An 18,312-nucleotide genomic window follows, 5' to 3' on the forward strand; every position below is an offset into this window, starting at 1 on the left:
CTTAAAGGCTTTTAAAACTCCCCAATTAAAAGAAAAATCCGTGCAAAATGAATTTTAGCATTCCTCTCACACCGACAACTTGGGTAACAAGTTTTAACGCAGAAACCAGTTATCTTGCGCAAAACATAATCATCAGGCTAAAATTGTTTCTTCGTATTTATTAGCGTCTAAATATGAATTAATAATTTTGCATCTTAGGTCAAAGTTTTTTGAACTTTTTTTCTCTCTTTGATGGTTCCTCCACTTCTAAAGAGCGAGCGAGGTCCTAGCCTCGAAAGAACATATGCCCTAAGATCTACAAAACATAAAATACACTACCATATTCAAATGTTAAGAGCTCGCTTCATCAAAGGGATAACTAGTTGGCGGGTGGAACCTAAAATAGTGCTGTTTCCATAAGTGACGAAAACAACGTTATTTGTGCGTGTCACCTTTTCCTTTAACTGCACCTCACCAGGGAGGGCAGGTGAATGAATTTTGCTGAAGATTCAAAAATTTTTAGTCAAAAATGGTAAAGTGATAATTACTGCTAATCGGCGTTTCGAATTACGCCTATTTTTGGGCAAAAAAAAAAAACATTTTTTTTTACACAAACTAAAGACATTTTTTTACAAAGTTCCCTCAAATATCGCTCTTAAATAGAAATTTTTCAAGGGCCATAACTTTTACCATGTATACAATTTTATTATACTAATTGTTTTAAGGCATATATAATGGAAAGATAAATCGATATTATATGGCTTAGTTATAGATCTAGAACAACAAAGAATAGAAAAATAGGCGTTATGTTACCAACAAAAGTAACACATAAATGAGTGAAAAAGTAGAAATTCCGTGTGCTGGGCTGGAATGAATGGCTTCGTGTTCAACTGTTCAGTTAAATTGTTTTTGATCGGAATTCTGCTGAAACCATCTGGAGACATACGATGAATCTACGTCAATTAAAACATCTGCTAGTATTTAACCCACTTCCTAACGCATTTCCCGTGGGACTCACTCGTGTGTCAGCGACTATTTCTAATATTCTTGTATATTTCATTTATCTGTGTGAAATCTATAGGGCGCACTTTGACTCAACTCAGACTGAAGTTTCAGTTAAAAAACGTTAGATTTATGTCAACAATATAATGATAAAGAAAGCATTCGGAATGCGTGAGATTTCGTAAACGCATTCCTTTCGCTGAACTGAATTTAATTGGTCTTTATGCTATCTCGAGGATATTTGGATGCTGTTATATCAATCAACTAATTTCACATGTATTGAGTTTACCAATGGCCTACAATGTACCAGAGAGAAAGAAAGAACCAATGAAAATGAGTTTAAAAGGCTGAGATCCATAGAGCGCACTTTGAGTTTGCTCAGACTTAATAAACTGTTAAAACGAGATAGCACCGCTGGCATAAAACTGTCTCATTTTAACTGAAACTTAAGTCTAAGCAAAATCAAAGTGCGCTCTATAGATTTCAACCTAAGGAACAACAGGTAAAGATGTATTTTATAATTTGCATTGTCACGTTCTATTATTTGTATTATATATGTTATTGTCTTGCTGGATTTTCAGCAGAGCTGAATTTTCTGTAATTATGTTAATGAATTGTAAATAAGGAAAAGTTTCGTACCTATGACGTACCTACTTGTTGTCTTTCCAAACTTAGCTGGGTCATCGTTAGGCCGCAGACTGTAGGTAGATTTTAGATTCATACAAACCAAGAAACCAAAAAAACCCATAGAAACCAAAAAAAATACCTATATTTTTTTTGGTTTCTATGGGATGTCATCCAATAATGCGAATTAGGCAAACCTTATAAGTAGCACGGTCATTGACGTCGATTTAGGAAGCCAAGTCGTTGGCGAAATTATACGCCTCCTTTTGCTATGTGTGGGACAAGTAAAAGAAGCTAATGTACGATAATGGTACGATACAATTGTCTGCAGTAGTAAGTCTTGTTACAGTTCATGACAGGGGAACTTCTTCTCTCGTCTGGCTTTACAAAGATTAGCCAATGTCAAGTTTGTAGTTATTTGTAACAAGTTAGGGAAACTATACAAGTATGGACCCCGCCTGTGCCGGCGCTCGCCGACATACGCACGGCACCCCCTTAGAGTGCTTTCCAGTCAGTTTTAACAAAAAAAACACTCCAAAAAGGCAGAGCACGCCCGCCAGCTAACACCAACACAGACGAAGTCCGGGGAACTTTTAACAATCGTCGAGGCTTCGACGTCACTGACAGGCGTCAAACGTTAGTACATTTGACGCAGGTAGTTCTAAAGTACCCCTATTATTCTTTGATTTTACGTCACCATAGCCTAATATTTGACATGTCAACGATTCAGGATCAAAGTGCCGAGAGTTCCCTCACTCTAGTTCACTCTGGTCTGGTGTCTTGTGTCTTGAGTCCTTAGAGCATCTAAAAGACATGAGCTCTACCGACTCTACAAGTGGAAGGGCGAGCGTTCTGAAGAGCTGTTCAATCTGATACCACCTCCGTATTCCGTGATTCTCCACCTTACGTTCAAAACTTTTAGGACATTATTTATCTCCATTCCGAACACCTAAATCCGACACGTAGTTTTTACGTGAAGTAGTAATAAACATACACACATACCCAGATTACCCACATACACACAAATTTTCGCCTTTATAATATAGTACATCGTAAAACTGTGATATTAGTGTGATGTGATTTCTCAATAATGCTGACAGTCAGCGCTGACTGGTTACGCGCTGGTCGCCAGTGCCGACGTTCAGCGTGAAAAGAACACCAGCCGATAAGTACATGTCTCTGATATTTTAATACTATTTGCGCGTTTGTTGTACCGTTTTGTAGCGCCTAACAACTAAAGTCCAGTCGCGCCTAATCCGATTATAGACTTAGCTGGACTTAGCCTGGACTTAGCTGACACGGCAGATTTGCGTACACCGCTTAGCGAATTGATATTTTGTTTTTGTTTTACTTGCCGCGGGCGTATTGAATCATCGCTCGAGCTATTACTAGATAATTTATTGTAGTCATAGAAAATTATGAAAATGCTTCGGACATTTATTACCACACTACCACTTCACTTAGCCTTGTAAGTTTTGTAGCGCCTAATAACTAACCAATCACGCCTAATTTGCTTAAAGTCTTTTGACCAATCAATACTGAGCTATGTTGCGCTGGCTGTGCTCAGCTAAGCTAACTTTCTGGTGCTTTGTTTTTCATACGTAAATAACATGGAACTGCGCCACAGTTCACGACAGTCAGGGAATTTGCAAAAAAACGTTTTTGGCAGTCGTGAAATGTTCCTTCCTATATTTAACGCTAGGTAGCCTATGAACCGCCTATTTTTTAACCCCCGACCCAAAAAGAGGGGTGTTATAAGTTTGACGTGTGTATCTGTGTATCTGTGTGTCTGTGTATCTGTGTATCTGTCTGTGGCATCGTAGCGCCTAAACGAATGAACCGATTTTAATTTAGTTTTTTTTGTTGGAAAGGTGGCTTGATCGAGACGAGAGTGTTCTTAGCTATAATCTAAAAAAATTGGTTCAGCCGTTTAAGAGTTATCAGCTCTTTTCTAGTTTTCTTGTAGAAAAGAAGGTTAGATAACCGTTAGTTTCATAATATTATGTCAATAGACAAATGTCAAGCTGTCAAGATGGACGTTGCCTAAATACATAATTATTTATTTTGAAAATGATGTTTTGGAAAACTCAAATACTTTGGATCGTCGGGGGTGTTATAAATTTTTAATTTACACTTGTCTTCGATTTCTCGTCACCCACAGTCTAGTATTTGAAAGTTCCCGCACTCAAGTTCATTCTGGCTGCGCGGTGTGCTATGGTTTTTCTTAATTCAGATACAAGTTAGCCCTTGACTGCAATCTCACCCGGTGGTAAGTGATGATACAGTCTAAGATGGAAGCGGGCTAACCTGGAAGGGGGCGGGGGATCACCCTTAGCCTGGACTTAGCTGACACGGCAGATTTGCGTACACCGCTTAGCGAATTGGTAATTGGAATTGGTAATTGAGTGGTTGATGATATGTTAATTGAAACACGGGCTTGAAATTTATAATATTTAAGTATATTCAAAAAATACAAGAGAACTTGAAACTTTATTACGCGTAACGCGGCAGAGACAAGACGTAAGAGTGCAGTGTTCCCCAGTGACAGATGGATAATTGAATGTTGTCTATGGGCTGCGTTCCATTTTCCCAACATCCTCCTCTGAACGCAGACCCATTGCCTTGGAGAATCCTATGTGCTTAGGCCGGTGCAGACCCTTTGTTAGAACATCAGCCACCATGTCTTGAGTGCATTTGTAGAGTACGGAAACTTGCTTGCTTGTCACCCTCTCTCTTATGAAGTGGTAGCGGACATCTATGTGTTTACTTCTTGCATGGAACACATCATTTCCTGAAATACTAATGGCACTTTGATTATCACAGTAAACGGAGATAGGTGTACCTAAAAGATGAGGCCAAAAATCAGTTTCCAGCTGCTTTAACCAAATAGCTTCCTGTATAGCAGTGGCCAATGACATGTACTCAGCTTCTGTACTAGATAAAGCTATAGTTGGCTGCTTTTTTGAACACCAACTTATTGCAGCACCCTGAAACAAAAATACATATCCAGAACATGATCTCCTGTCTTCTACATCGGTAGCCCAATCTGCGTCACAGTATCCCACAATATTGCCATCATTCTTCTTGAAGGTAAGTTTGGTATTCAAAGTTCCCTTTAAATATCTAAGTACTCTTTTGACTGCAATCCAGTGTTGAGCTGTTGGGCTATTATTGTATCTACTTAACATATTGACTGTATAAGCAATATCAGGTCTGGTTCCTTGTGATAGATACAACAGACATCCAATCACTTCTTGATATGGAATATTCTTTAAAATTTCTTCATTACTATCAGCTTTCTTTAATTGCACATTGGGATCGCAAGGTGTGTGTGCAGTTTTACAATCACTCATATTAAATCGACTAAGTATTTTTTTTATGTATAGAGATTGATCCAATGATATTTCATTTTGATTACTGTTTTGATTTATTCTGAAGCCAATGCACTGTTTTGCTATTCCCAAGTCCTTCATATGAAATTTTTCATTTAACTTTTTCTTTATCATAGAGGCTGTATCTTCTTTGTTGAATATATAGAGTAAGTCATCAACATAAACAGTTATAAACAACATATCTTCCTTATCAATTATTCTATAGTATATACAAGGATCAACTTTAGAGCGCAACATGCCTATTTCAAGGAGAGCTGTATTTAATTTTTTATTCCACTGTCTACTCGCCTGCTTTAGGCCATATATTGACTTCTTTAATAAACAGACTTTGTCGCCTTCCACAAAGCATGGCGGTTGTGACATGTATATTTCTTCCTCTATGTCTCCTTGTAGAAAGGCAGTGACAGCGTCCATCTGGTAAATTTTTAAACTATATTTAGCTGCCAAGCCAATGACATATCTCAATGAAGAGTAGCGTACCACTGGAGCATAGATTTCATGGTAGTCTATACCTTTCTTTTGACAGTAGCCTTTCACAACAAGTCTTGCTTTGTACCTGAAAATGTTGCCCTCCTCATCAGTTTTGGTCTTGAATACCCATTTACAAGGTATGGCCTTTTTATTTTTAGGTAAATCTACAAGAACCCATGTGTTGTTATTCAACAATGACCGATATTCTTCATTCATCGCTTCTTTCCATAACTCAGCATTATTGCTTTGTAAAGCTTCGGTGAGGGATTGTGGGTCACTGTCTAGAATACTCATCGCTGATTCACTGTTCATGCATATATAAGAAGAAGGCGAGATAGTGTCTTCCTTTTTTGCCACATTTCTCCGAGGCCGAGTGTTCACATATATAGGAGAGCTGAAACTTTCTTCAGGTATGTATGTTTCATCAACAGGATTAGTATAGTGTGATGATTGACTTGAATCTTGGTGTGATGAAGATGTTGACTCATTCTTTTTTTCATCAGGCTGACTTCCCTCTTCTTCTGTGTCTGTGTCAAATAATGGTACATAAATCGTTTCTGATGATGATGAGTTTGATGTAATTTGTTTTTTATTTTCCTTTTCCTTTGATAAATTTTCATTTTTATTTTCTAATAATATATTGTTTTCTATTGACAAGTCATTTTCCATGTTATTGATTTTATTCCTTTTTATTGTAGACTCAAGGAATACAACATCCCTGCTAGTTATAGCTTGTTTGGTACGAGGGTCTATAAAACGGTAGCCCTTTACACAGTTGCTGTATCCAACAAAAATTAACTCACGTGATTTAGCATCAAGCTTTTGGCGACATTCTTTTGGTATATGCACCATGGCCTTGCACCCAAAAATCTTCATGTGGCTTAAATCTGGCTGCTTGCCAGTCCATACTTGCTCAGGCGTGATGTCAGAGAGGGATTTGGTTGGCGAGCGGTTGATGATGTGTGCTGCAGTAACCACTGCTTCGCCCCAGTAGTTTTTCTGTAATTCAGCATTTAATAACATACATTTAGCTCTTTCAATAATAGTTCTATTCATCCTTTCGCTTAAGCCATTTTGTTGAGGGGTGTATGGATTGCTAAATTGGTGCAAAATACCAAATTTTTTTAAATAATTTTCAAAATTTTTATTTTTATATTCAGTGCCATTGTCGCTCCTTAATTTTTTAATCTTTTTTCCTGCTAATTGATTTTCCACCATGGTCTTAAATTCAATAAACTTTTCAAATACCTCGGATTTACTTTTAATAACATATACAAATACTTTACGTGAAAAATCATCTATAAAAGTGACAAAGTACCTGGCACCTCCAAGTGTTGCTGTTTGCATCGGTCCACACACATCGGAGTGAATGAGCTCTAGCAACTCAGTTGCCCGGGAGCCCTCACTTGGAAAAGGTTGCCTACTCTGCTTTCCTTCTAAACAACTTATACAAGTTATATCTTTCTTCATCGGAGACAATTTTACACCGGTAGTACAGTTAGGTATCTTGTTTATATCAGTAAAGTTTAAGTGGCCCATACGCTGGTGCCACAGATAGGTATCACTTTCAATAAGAGCCGGCATGGCGTGACCTTCCTTGTAAGCAGTATTAAGTCTATACATATCATTTATTAAGGTGGCATTTGCTACCTTCTGACCTTTTGTGTTTAATATTTTGCAACCATGTGCGTTAAACTCCACTTTACATCCATTTTTTATAATTTTACTGACTGATATTAAGTTAGTTTTGAGCTCTGGTACATAAATGACATTTCTAACCTGAATGCTCCTCAAACAGCCTTCAGCGTCGAGTACTGGGATTGTGATGTTGCCACAGCTTTCAACGAGCAATGCTTTATTGTCAGCTATCCTTATGCTTTTGATAGGTGGAGGCATCTCATCTTCTAGCCAGCTTCTGTGCATTGTCATGTGCATTGAGGCACCAGAGTCCACGTACCAGCTCTGCGAGTCATTGAGGGTTGTTGCTGAAAAAGCGGCGATAAATCCATTATTATCATTATTGTTAGATTTGTTGTTCTTCTTAAACCAGCAGTCCCTGCTCAAGTGGTTATAACGGTTGCATCGGAAACACCTAGGTCCCTTCGGCTTTGACTGCTGTTGGTGCTTCGGAGGGTTACTTTTACTGTTTGTGTAAAATGCAGTAGTATCAGATGATTTAACTTCCTGTAAGAGCTTAGTTTTAATCAGATCTGCACTAATTGTTACACCGGAACTTTCAATACCCATTATCATAGGCTTATATACATCGGGTAACCCTGCCAACATCAATGTCCCGAGCCATTCATCATTTACTTGGAAACCAATGTTTCTCAATTTATGTGCGGAGGTCATAATCTTATTTACATAGTCTTCCACGTTTAAGCTATTCTCTAAAGTAGTATTAATCAGGTCTTTCAGGAGTCCTACTTTCCTAGTTAAGCCCGAATCTTCAAATGCCCGTGACAAATTGTCCCATACTTCTTTGGCCGTAGCGGCCTCTCTAATATGCACGTATAATGTGGGGTCAATTAATAAAATAAGTTTAGATCTTGCCTTAGTGTCTTTCTTGGGGTCAGGGTTGACATTATCGATGCATTCCCAGAGATCTTCCAGCTGCAACAGAGCTTTCATAGAAAAACTCCACGTGGCGTAATTGTCACGCCCTTTGAGTTTTTCACACAAACTTAAGTGATTACTTGCTGACATTTTACTTGTTATTATTTAGGTATGGGACGGCCCATAACCTGATGATATGTTAATTGAAACACGGGCTTGAAATTTATAATTATTTAAGTATATTCAAAAAATACAAGAGAACTTGAAACTTTATTACGCGTAACGCGGCAGAGACAAGACGTAAGAGTGCAGTGTTCCCCAGTGACAGATGGATAATTGAATGTTGTCTATGGGCTGCGTTCCATTTTCCCAACAGTTTTGTTTTTGTTTTGCCGAAGGCGTGGGGAATCATGGAGCTATTTCTAGATAATTTATTGTTACAAGAAAATAGAACATCAAGATTAATGACCGAAAAATGTTTTTTGATAAAATAGCGCTGGGAATTAGGGAATTTCGTATATCTGCTAAGATAACGTTCATTTGGATTGGAAATAAATAAGAGCGGACGAAGAACGTTCTTATTTGTATACTAGATGATGCCCGCGACTTCGTCCGCGTGGATTTAGGTTTTTTAAATCCCGTGGCAGCTCTTTGATTTTCCGGGATAAAAAGTCGCCTAGGTAAGTTTCCGGGATGCAAGCTACCTCTATACCGAATTTCATTATATTGGGTAAACGCATGGGCCTTTAAAAACCCCGTATAAACTTTGATTTTCCGAGATAAAAAGTAGCCCATGTCCTTCCCCGGTATGTAAGCTACCTCTGTACCAAACATCAAAATCGGTTAAACTGTTGGACCGTGAAAAGCTAGCAGACAGACGTCTAGACACACTTTCGCATTTATAATATTAAGTGCGGATTTTAGATTTTTGACTGGATTTCCGCGCACATTTCTGTTAGGATTGCCCACAGGGTTTGCCCCTGACCTTGTTATGAACGTTGAATACCAAACGGTAGATCAAAGACATCAAAGATAATATTATGTGAGGGGATGTCGTAACGGACGGCACACGATGCCCTTTCGCCTCAGCGGGCGCCCCGGCTCACCCTCGGGCGCTCTTGGATTGGAAATCAATATTACCATTTGTAACGAAGGTTTCATTGCGAGTTGGCATGAACTTGCATGAGATTTACATATTACCTATCTTGTTATTTTATAGGCTTACCTTTATAAGGGTGAAATTATAAAAAAAAAAATACGGCACCATGAAACCAGTCAAGCGAAGATTTTCCATACTTTAGAAAGATATATTAATACTGTATGTTTCCATAAAATAATAAATTAAAATTAAATTAAAATTGTTTATTTGTATAAATTGGTGATTAGATGCGTAGTGTGTGGTACCAAAACTGACTCCCCTCAGCATTTGCTATGTATGTGGCAGAAACATAGACACACTGCTGAAAACTGAAAAGGTGATCATAACAATATTCTTAGGATTAGTTAGAAATTGGTGTCGTGTGAAAAATGGCGACTGCGACAATATTTGCTCACTCCTTCTAATCTCCGCAAAAAATGTATATAATAACTGGTCAAGTGCGAGTCGGAATTCGCTCTTTTCAGGTTCCGTACATAATTATTATGAACATCATATTTTGGGTGTATGAAATATTTCTTTTCCGAGCTAGAACATCGCAATAATCGCATAGTTCTTGTGATAGTCCCCGTCACAGAAATGCTCTAAAACTGACAACTTTGACGGTTCCCCATTTCCTTATTTTTTAAGATTAAAAAAACAAAAATTATATTCATACTCTACTCATTGAGCTTTAGACCATCTGGCACCCCACATGCAAATTCTAGCTCCTTTTCCACGTATAGGAGCCCCCCTGAAAAATAAAATTTAATCGAATTTCAAATTCAATATTCGGTTTTGGGTCAACATTCTACACGAGCAACATTTCGTCTACGAGCTAGAGACCCGTGACACGCGGATAGACGGACAGAGTGACATTTATTAGGGCTCTCCGTTTTACCATTTGGGTACGGAACCCTAACATAAAACATTAGTTGAATACTTGTTTTGTTATGCTTCACGGAATCGTGACAGGATTCCCCGCTCCGTTCTTGTGCTTAGCATTGGTATTACCTGTTATTAGCATTATCATTTTGTGGTTAGCGTTATTGTGCTAATTTATCTGTTCAAGTGTGATAGATATCTATCTGAAGTCTGATCTAAGGCTATCCACTTATCCAGGTGAACATCCCATAAAAAGGTCTAAAGTTTTTTATTTTATTTGTACCCGGAAGTTGTAACAATAAAGAGAAAAAGTGGACAGGAAAGCACTTATCTCTATAAGAGATTTCTACCAGTGCCCCTTGACAGTTTTTTAAGCGCAAACTTATTAAAAAAATCTAATAAGGATCTAATCTAACTTTTCGGAGTTATGTGAGTTTTAAGCCATTAAAAAAAACTTTCTCTAACGGTGAAGGAAAACATCGTGAGAAAATCTGCATGTCTGAAAATTCTCCATAATATTATCAAAGGTGTGTAAAGTCTGCCACATTTAGCCAGCATTTTTCAAACATTTTTCATTCTGAGACCCGTTCTCAAGACTGAGCCGGTGATGAAGGGTTGTTAATGATATTGATTTACTTACTAATCGATTTCGGCACTTGCTATAGAAAACTTAGGCTTCGGCCCAAATTTCGGCCCATTTTGGCTGAAGCCGCAGGTTCGGTCGGAGATTACATTAGACATACTATCATCATACTCATCATCAAGATCAACCTATCGCCGGCTTACTACTGAGCACGGGTCTCCTCTCAGAATGAGAACTCTATATCCTACTAATATTATAATATGGATGCATGGATGTTTGTTACTCTTTCACACGAAAAATAATGGACGGATTTGCCTTATATTTGGAATGCAAATAGATTATATACCCTGAATTAACACATAGGCTACTTTTTATCCTGGAAAATCAATGAGCTCCCACGGAATTTTTAAAAACTATACCCACGGGAATGGAGTCGCGGGCTTCAGCTAGTGCAATATACTTTGGTAACTACAAATATAAAGATGAAATCAAACGGAAAGTTGAAACTCGGAGCACCTGGATGTTAAAAGCGATTAAACCCATGGACATCTAAAATAGGTACCAGAGGAACTACCAGTATGAAATGAAGCATAAAAATAATTGCTTCATCATTACAAAACAATATTTTTAAACGCGTAATACACGCATAAGGTTCGTGTAACCTAAATCTAAATTGTAATTTTAGGTGTAATTATTATTTCCTCTCACGTATTAAATCACGTCTACTTCCGGCTGATCAGCTTTCTACTCCATTTTGAAGTAGGTATGTGTAAACATACATGCAGTTAGTTACATGTCGAAAAAGTGCATGACTGTTAGTTTTTAGGGTTCCGTACCTCAAAAGAAAAAAAGGAACCCTTATAGGATCACTTCGTTCACAGACAGACAGACGTCTGTCCATCCATCCGTCTGTCGTGTCTGTCAAGAAAATCTATAGGCTGCTTCCCGTTGACCTAGAATCATGAAATTTGGCAGGTTGGTAGGCCAGAAATCAATTTGAATGACTTTCTAGAGGTTCCAGAATTTCAGCCTTAAAAATATTCGCAATTTGGCCCCAGGTTTCTTGATCAAGTTTGAGTTTAGATGGATTTTAGATCCAGATTTTTTAAATTTAAATTCGCTTAGGTATAATTTGCCAAAGTGGAATGGTGCTAACTATAAATAACCTAACAAAAATAAATTCCTTTTGAATTTGTGCAGCTCACCAAATTCCCGCAGTAAACCCAAACCAACTAAAATAAACATGACGGAATAAATATTATTAATATAAACAGTCAGTCAGTATTTTGTCTGGTCTCTCTCAGCCCGGGCAATGCCAAGGTTTTTAGGTCGATCGACAGCTGTGGTTGTATTGCGAAACTTATCATTATGACATTGCGATCATCGCAATTGTTGTCGGCTCATTTACTTCTGGTAACCAGTGAAAACCTGTAGGACTTTTGCAGTAACGTCTTAGCCACATCAACCTTGAGGGGTTTCAGACCATTCAGTCGATAAGACTATGAAAATTTTCATGTGTATTATCATTGCCTCAATTAAGTAACACTCTCAGGGAGCGTTGTGATTATACAGAGTATTTTTTTTAACTGGGTCAGTGTGGGAAAATCAAAAACTATAGGATATGCAGAGAAACTGTCTTAGGAACCTTTTTTGCGAAAACAAAAAAGGCATATTCACTATTGTTTGTCGTCTCATCTTGGGCCACACCACCACTTTCCATCAGGTGTGATATGGGCAAGGGTTTGCCTACAGTGAATGAATAAAAAATACTCCTTGGAAGCGGTACTAGCCCACATTCTGTAAAAATTTCAACTCTCTCCATATTACGGTTCACGAGATACAGCCCGCTGAGAGACAGACGGACGGACGGACAGCACCCTTCGCAGAGCATTAAAAAATGAAAAATAGATACTTACTCTTTCCTTCAGGCCTTCGCTGATCGGAGCAGTGTGGCAACGTCTGGCGGCCGGCCTTGCACGCCGGATATGAAATCGAGATTAGGCAACGAGCCTTTGAGCGTAACACCGCATCAGTGCTATACCTAGCAGTTAGGTATGCCGACGTTAGGTATTCCAAATTGCATCCACGAGCGTTTTAGGCGGAGATTCTGGAGCTACTTACAACTACTAGTTTCAAGAGAAACTAGTTCAATAATTCATTTTTCTGGTAATAATTCTGGTGAAAGACTTCCTAGTTACCACCCTACCGGCAAAGCCGTGCCGCTAAGCGATTTAGCGTTGTGGTAAACCAATGGAGTATGGGTTTAATGAAAACTGCCATAAGATGGAAGCGAGTTAACCTGGAAGGGGTCCAGGCTAACTCGCTTCCATCTTAGACTGCATCATCACTTACCACCAGGTTAGATTGCAGTAAAGGGCTAACTTGTATCTGAATAAAAAAATTATATGGAATAGAATATTTAACTTTATCTACCTATGCTTATGAAACGTAGACCGCGTTCCGTAAAAAGAAAATTGTCAATGGCGTGGAAGTAGTAAACGGGGATAACCGAGGATCCGATAATCTAATAATCCATACGTGAGTTGTCATTGTCAAAGCGAGTGCGTGCAACAATTCGCACGATCTGTATTGAATCCATAAACGGTTTCAGCTTCAGAATTCCCGTTTGCGGTTACCGCTATGTTATTGCTTTACTGGCGCTGTGTTATTGCATTACTGAACCTATGTTGTTGTCGGCAAACCTTTCACGCGCGTCGCGTCAATTTACGTCACGTTTTCTTTCTTATTCACTCACAGAATAGTATCTTGTGTATCATCATCATGATACACAATATACAATTCCCATTGTAGGCCTACTACTGAGTACAGGTCTCCTTTCAGAATGAGAAGGGTTTAGGCCGTAGTCCGCCACGCTGGGCCAAGTGCGGATTGGCAGACTTCACACACCTTTGAAAAGATTACACTAAACAATACATATACTTTACTAGTATATATGTCGCAGCGAAATGGCATAAAGCGGCAGTTAGTTAGCCATATCCCTTAGAGATATGGCTAACTCCCGAGAGATGTTAAAACGACAACTCCATCAAGTGCATTTCACTAAACAAATCTAGTAATATAGAATATTGAGCATAGTTTATGAGATGGAACGATAGACCGAACTGACCGATTTTCTTCTTCACGAAAATTCTCTAGGGGTAGGATAGATAAGCCTGCGATAAGCCTGCATGGGGTCGGGATGATCAGATTTCGATTGTAGTCTAGTGAAACACTTATTGATAATGGCATTTAGCATGGCCCCTATAAAAAAAAAATGATAATATTGCCCAAGAGAACCTAAGCGCACCACATGAATATTTATGTTCTAATCTAATCTAACCTAAGTTTAAACTTTGGTACTCAGATTTCGTTCTGAACCACATTCGATGTAATCGTAAAATCCCAGAGGAAGAAGAAGGGCGCCAAAATCTAGAGTTGGTTTTGTTAGATTCTAGAGGATTACGTTTCTTCGTTACGTTTTCTTCCGTCTACGAACTCTACGATATAGCAATATATGGACTTACAGCAGATTTCATTTGGAACTAGCTGTGCCCGCGACTTCGTTCGCGTGGAATAGTGACTTTTCGCGCTTTATATAGCCACGGACGCTCAGGCGCGAGGCGCCGTGATTCTTTAAATTGACATAACTTTTTTATTTATGAACCGATTGACATGAAATAAACACTAAATCCTAAGTGAAGCTTACTACAATATATTAGTGAAAACCGTATCTAAATCGAATAAGCCGTTTCTGAGATTAGCGTGCACAAACACACAGACAAACAGACAAACAGACAAAAAAAAAATTAATTACAATTTCGGGTTCGGCATCGATATAATAACAACCCCTGCTACTTTTTTTTTATATATTTCCATTGTACAGACACCACTTTTCTACAATTTTATTATATGTATATAGATTTAGTCATTCGTCATGTCGCTAATATTTCTTAAAGTATGGAACTCTCAAACCTTCAAACAAAGTTTGATCAGAAGTATGAAAGTTGGTTCAAAGTTCATTTGACTCAAACCTCAATTTGAAGAATCTCGCGCTAAACTTGTGAGTGATCCAACTTTGTTGTAGTGTGGACATTCTTTCTTACTTGACAAAGCTAAGAACTTTGTTAAAACAACTGATTAATCCTGCGTGAAGTATCTATGTGGGCATTACGATAATAATTGTAGAACATAGTACCTTACCAATAGAGCCAGCCGTGGCACCTCAAGTGACGCCTGCACTGCCTTGGCAGAGTGAACTAGAGTGAGGGAACTGGTCTGGTTTTGATTTGGTCAAATATATTAGGCTACGAGTGACGTGAAATTAAAGAAAAATAGTTGTTTAACCTACCTAGCATTCAACTACTATTATCTACTTACTGGTCAAGTGCGGATTGGCAGACTTCAAACACATTTTGAGAACATTGTGGAGAATTCTCAGGCGTGCAGGTTTCCTCTTGATGATTTCCTTCAACGTTAAAGCAAGTGATATATTTTAATTGCTTAAAACGCATATAACTCCGAAAAGTTGGAGGTGCGTGTCTGGGGTTTTGCCCCAAACTCCCGAATAGGAGGCGGATGTCATAACCACTAATAAGCTATCACAGCTTTCCAAGTACTTAAAATTAAAAAAAAAATGTTTGTCCCCAGGCATACGAGATGCGGTTTCCCAGCTGCCCGCAGATTCCTGTGGTGATAGATTGCGTCATCACCGAGGACAGCTGGACGGCAGACGACTCACAGCGAGACACCATCAGGAGATGTCAGCTCAATGTGGAGGCGCCTTACTTGCTGAAGAAGGTGGGCATGTTCTGATATATCATTGTATAGTAAAGAAAGTTTTCCAAGTCTCCGACTCACGAAGACAGCAATAGGGGTGATAGAAGAGTGGTGGGAGGCTTCGGCCGTGGCTAGTTACCACCGTATCGGCAAAGCCGTGCCGCCAAGCGAATTAGCGTTTCAGTGTAGAAACCTAAGTGGTATTGGGTTTAATAAAAACTGCCATACCCCTTCCAGGTTAGCCCGCTTGCATCTCAGACTGCATCATCATCACTTACCACCAGGTGGAATTGCAGTCAAGGGCTAACTTGTATCTAAATAAAATAAAAAAAAGAGATTCCCCACCTACACTGCCATCTTGCTGTCGTCATCCACACATCCATCCCTACAAGACCTAAGTCCACAACCGGATATAGGTCTTGTAAGCATTTCCAAACGCCGCGATCTTGCGCCTTTAGGTCCAGCGGTTCCCTAAGACTAGTATGACGTCTACATCTTAATGTAAAGGTCGCTAATTTTATGAAGAAGGTAGGCAATTACAAAGGCCAAGAGTCAAGACGACCTGCTGCTTAAATGAAAGATCTGTCAGATTCGGATTATTTAGAACTTAAATTCTCTTTGAAATAGGAAATTATAATTTAATTAAGTAAACGCCGGCTCATAAAAAACTTTTTTATGAAAAAGTTTGCTTACCAAGATATTTTTGGCTAATCTATTTAGATTAGAGAAAGATTGATCTATTTAAATCTCAAGATGAAATCTAGGGATTTAATTAAAAGCCTGACTTGCGTTTGGTGCTTTATAAATGGTTTAAATAAGAAGGGAAATCTGTTCTATTTCTTATCCTCATACTCATCGTATAGGTTATATTTTATAATTAAATTCCACAATCAGTTCTAGACGTGCCTTAACACAATTTTAAAAATCTATTAAAAGTATGCTCCTAAATATAACACTATTGCTTATTCCTCTTATTCAATATTTGGTGACTTTTTTGTCTTTGTCATTTGTATGGGAGAGCCCTATATTAAATTCTCCTGTGGATAGAGTATAATTGATTCCGTTTGTTGTAGATGATCGGTGTTGACTACGTGTACTTCATTCAGAAGAACCACCTGGACCTCAAGAGCAGGATACTAGAGATCGAAGCCACCAACGAGACCTTCGCCGCCAGGGTCGGGGTTGTCGAGAAGTGTCGATATTTTGTGAGTAATTTGGTGCCGCCTTTCTAAATCAAAATTATTTATTTCGTGTTGGACAATTAGATAGGCTTGAACTCCGGAATTTCAAGTTCAAATCAAATCAAATCATATTTATTTTCGAAAAAGTCATACAACTTAAATTTAATAACTTATAGGTACATCTATAATAAGACTTATTTGTACACACAATACACAGTATGATCACATATGATCACATGACACAATTATCTTCCTTCCTTCAGTACTATTTTTGCATTTTTGAATGTAATTTCAGATTTAAAGTGCATTAGGAGTACATACCTATCTAAATCCCTGCAATCTGTACGCCCATTCATCTAGATAAACGTTTCAGGTGATATTGACAAATGTACATGTTGCATTATCCTGATTGATTCATTGATATTATTATAAGACGAAAACAATACGGGTTTATGAAACGGTCGAGTCAGAAATATTCGAGATTTTTTTTATAGGTAAGTCATCGACTTCCATTTTCAAAGGTGTTTGAATATTTTAGTATGGAGCCTGGCCTACCTTAGTAGTCCGGCATTTTTTTTCCAAAACAGCGGACATGCATAAAACCTATACCTATCAATCAATAGCTGGCATCAATACAAACAAGTATTGTATGAGACAAAATCTTCCAAAGTGTCACGTTTCTGAGATATCTAAGTTAGCTATAATATTATGACTATAGTAGAGCTATCAAAATTGTACTGGATGGTGGTTACACTTTGGAAGATTTCGTCTCATACTATACTTATTTGTATTGATACCAGCTATTGATTAAAATAGGTTTTATGCGTGGCCGCTATTTTGGGAAAAAGTAATATGGCGGATTACTAGTTAAGCCAAGATCTACAAAGCCGTTCCAAAATTTTCGAGTTTCAAATATGAAAGTCTGCAATATCACTCCGAAGTCGCTAACGAGCTAGAGACAATGACACGCGAACAGACAGACAGACAGCAGAATGACATTAATAGGGCTCTGTTTTTCCCCTATAGATACGGAACCCTAAAAAACGCTTATCTGAATTACGTGGGACATATCCAATTCGTGTTTGACTGTAATTCATGTTGCTTACATAATAATCTGTGGATGGTAAACAAAGTAAGTTTTATCTGCAGCACGTGGCATAGCTGCCGAGCGCCGATATGTTTTTGTAATACATACAGCTGTGTAATGTATGTAATTTACCGGCATTAACTTTGCCGTCGATGGCCGTGACGCATGGAAGCTATTTACAAACGCTTTTAGCTCCACAAATAACTTGGTTTTAGGGAATATTGCTCCAAGAGTGCTTTTTGATGGATCAGGTTAGAGTAGTTTGGTAATATATCTTCGGTCAAGCTTGTATATTTAGATATTGAATCTAGTTTGTAAATGGTAATACAAGGCCAGTCTCAAGGGGTGTTTAACCCATAAGGAATTCACTGAACATAACAATACCTATTTGAAACAACTAGATAACGCACGCGATTCGTGCGCGTGAACTTAGGTTTTTCATAAAAGTGATTTTAGTGATTTTCTAAGATAACAAGTGTAAATTAAAAATTTATAACACCCCCGACAAGTGAAGGCTACAGTAACTAGAAAAGAGCTGATAACTTTCAAACGGCTGAACCGATTTTCTTGGATTATAGCTAAGAACACTGTCGATCATGCCACCTTTAAAATCGGTTCATTAGTTTAGGAGCTATAATGCC

The 18,312-nt window shown here is 38.3% G+C and overlaps 1 protein-coding gene and 1 long non-coding RNA gene across 2 annotated transcripts in view; one reads left to right on the plus strand and one right to left on the minus strand.

The window, feature by feature from the left end:
* LOC123872874 (protein real-time) overlaps positions 1–18,312 on the plus strand; it is a 69,901-nt gene that overhangs the window by 4,357 nt on the left and 47,232 nt on the right. The window contains exons 2-3 of the mRNA XM_045917472.1: positions 15,275–15,424; positions 16,477–16,608. Of these exons, the coding sequence (XP_045773428.1) occupies positions 15,275–15,424; positions 16,477–16,608 (282 nt within the window). The remainder of the gene's footprint in view (positions 1–15,274; positions 15,425–16,476; positions 16,609–18,312) is intronic.
* LOC123872876 lies at positions 103–17,466 on the minus strand. Its single transcript, XR_006797560.1, has 3 exons — positions 17,382–17,466; positions 14,762–14,770; positions 103–113 (listed from the first exon to the last, which is right to left on the minus strand). It is a non-coding gene; the product is annotated as an uncharacterized LOC123872876 (long non-coding RNA).

The sequence above is a fragment of the Maniola jurtina genome, chromosome 15 (genome assembly GCF_905333055.1).
Source record: "Maniola jurtina chromosome 15, ilManJurt1.1, whole genome shotgun sequence".
NCBI lineage: Eukaryota > Metazoa > Arthropoda > Insecta > Lepidoptera > Nymphalidae > Maniola > Maniola jurtina.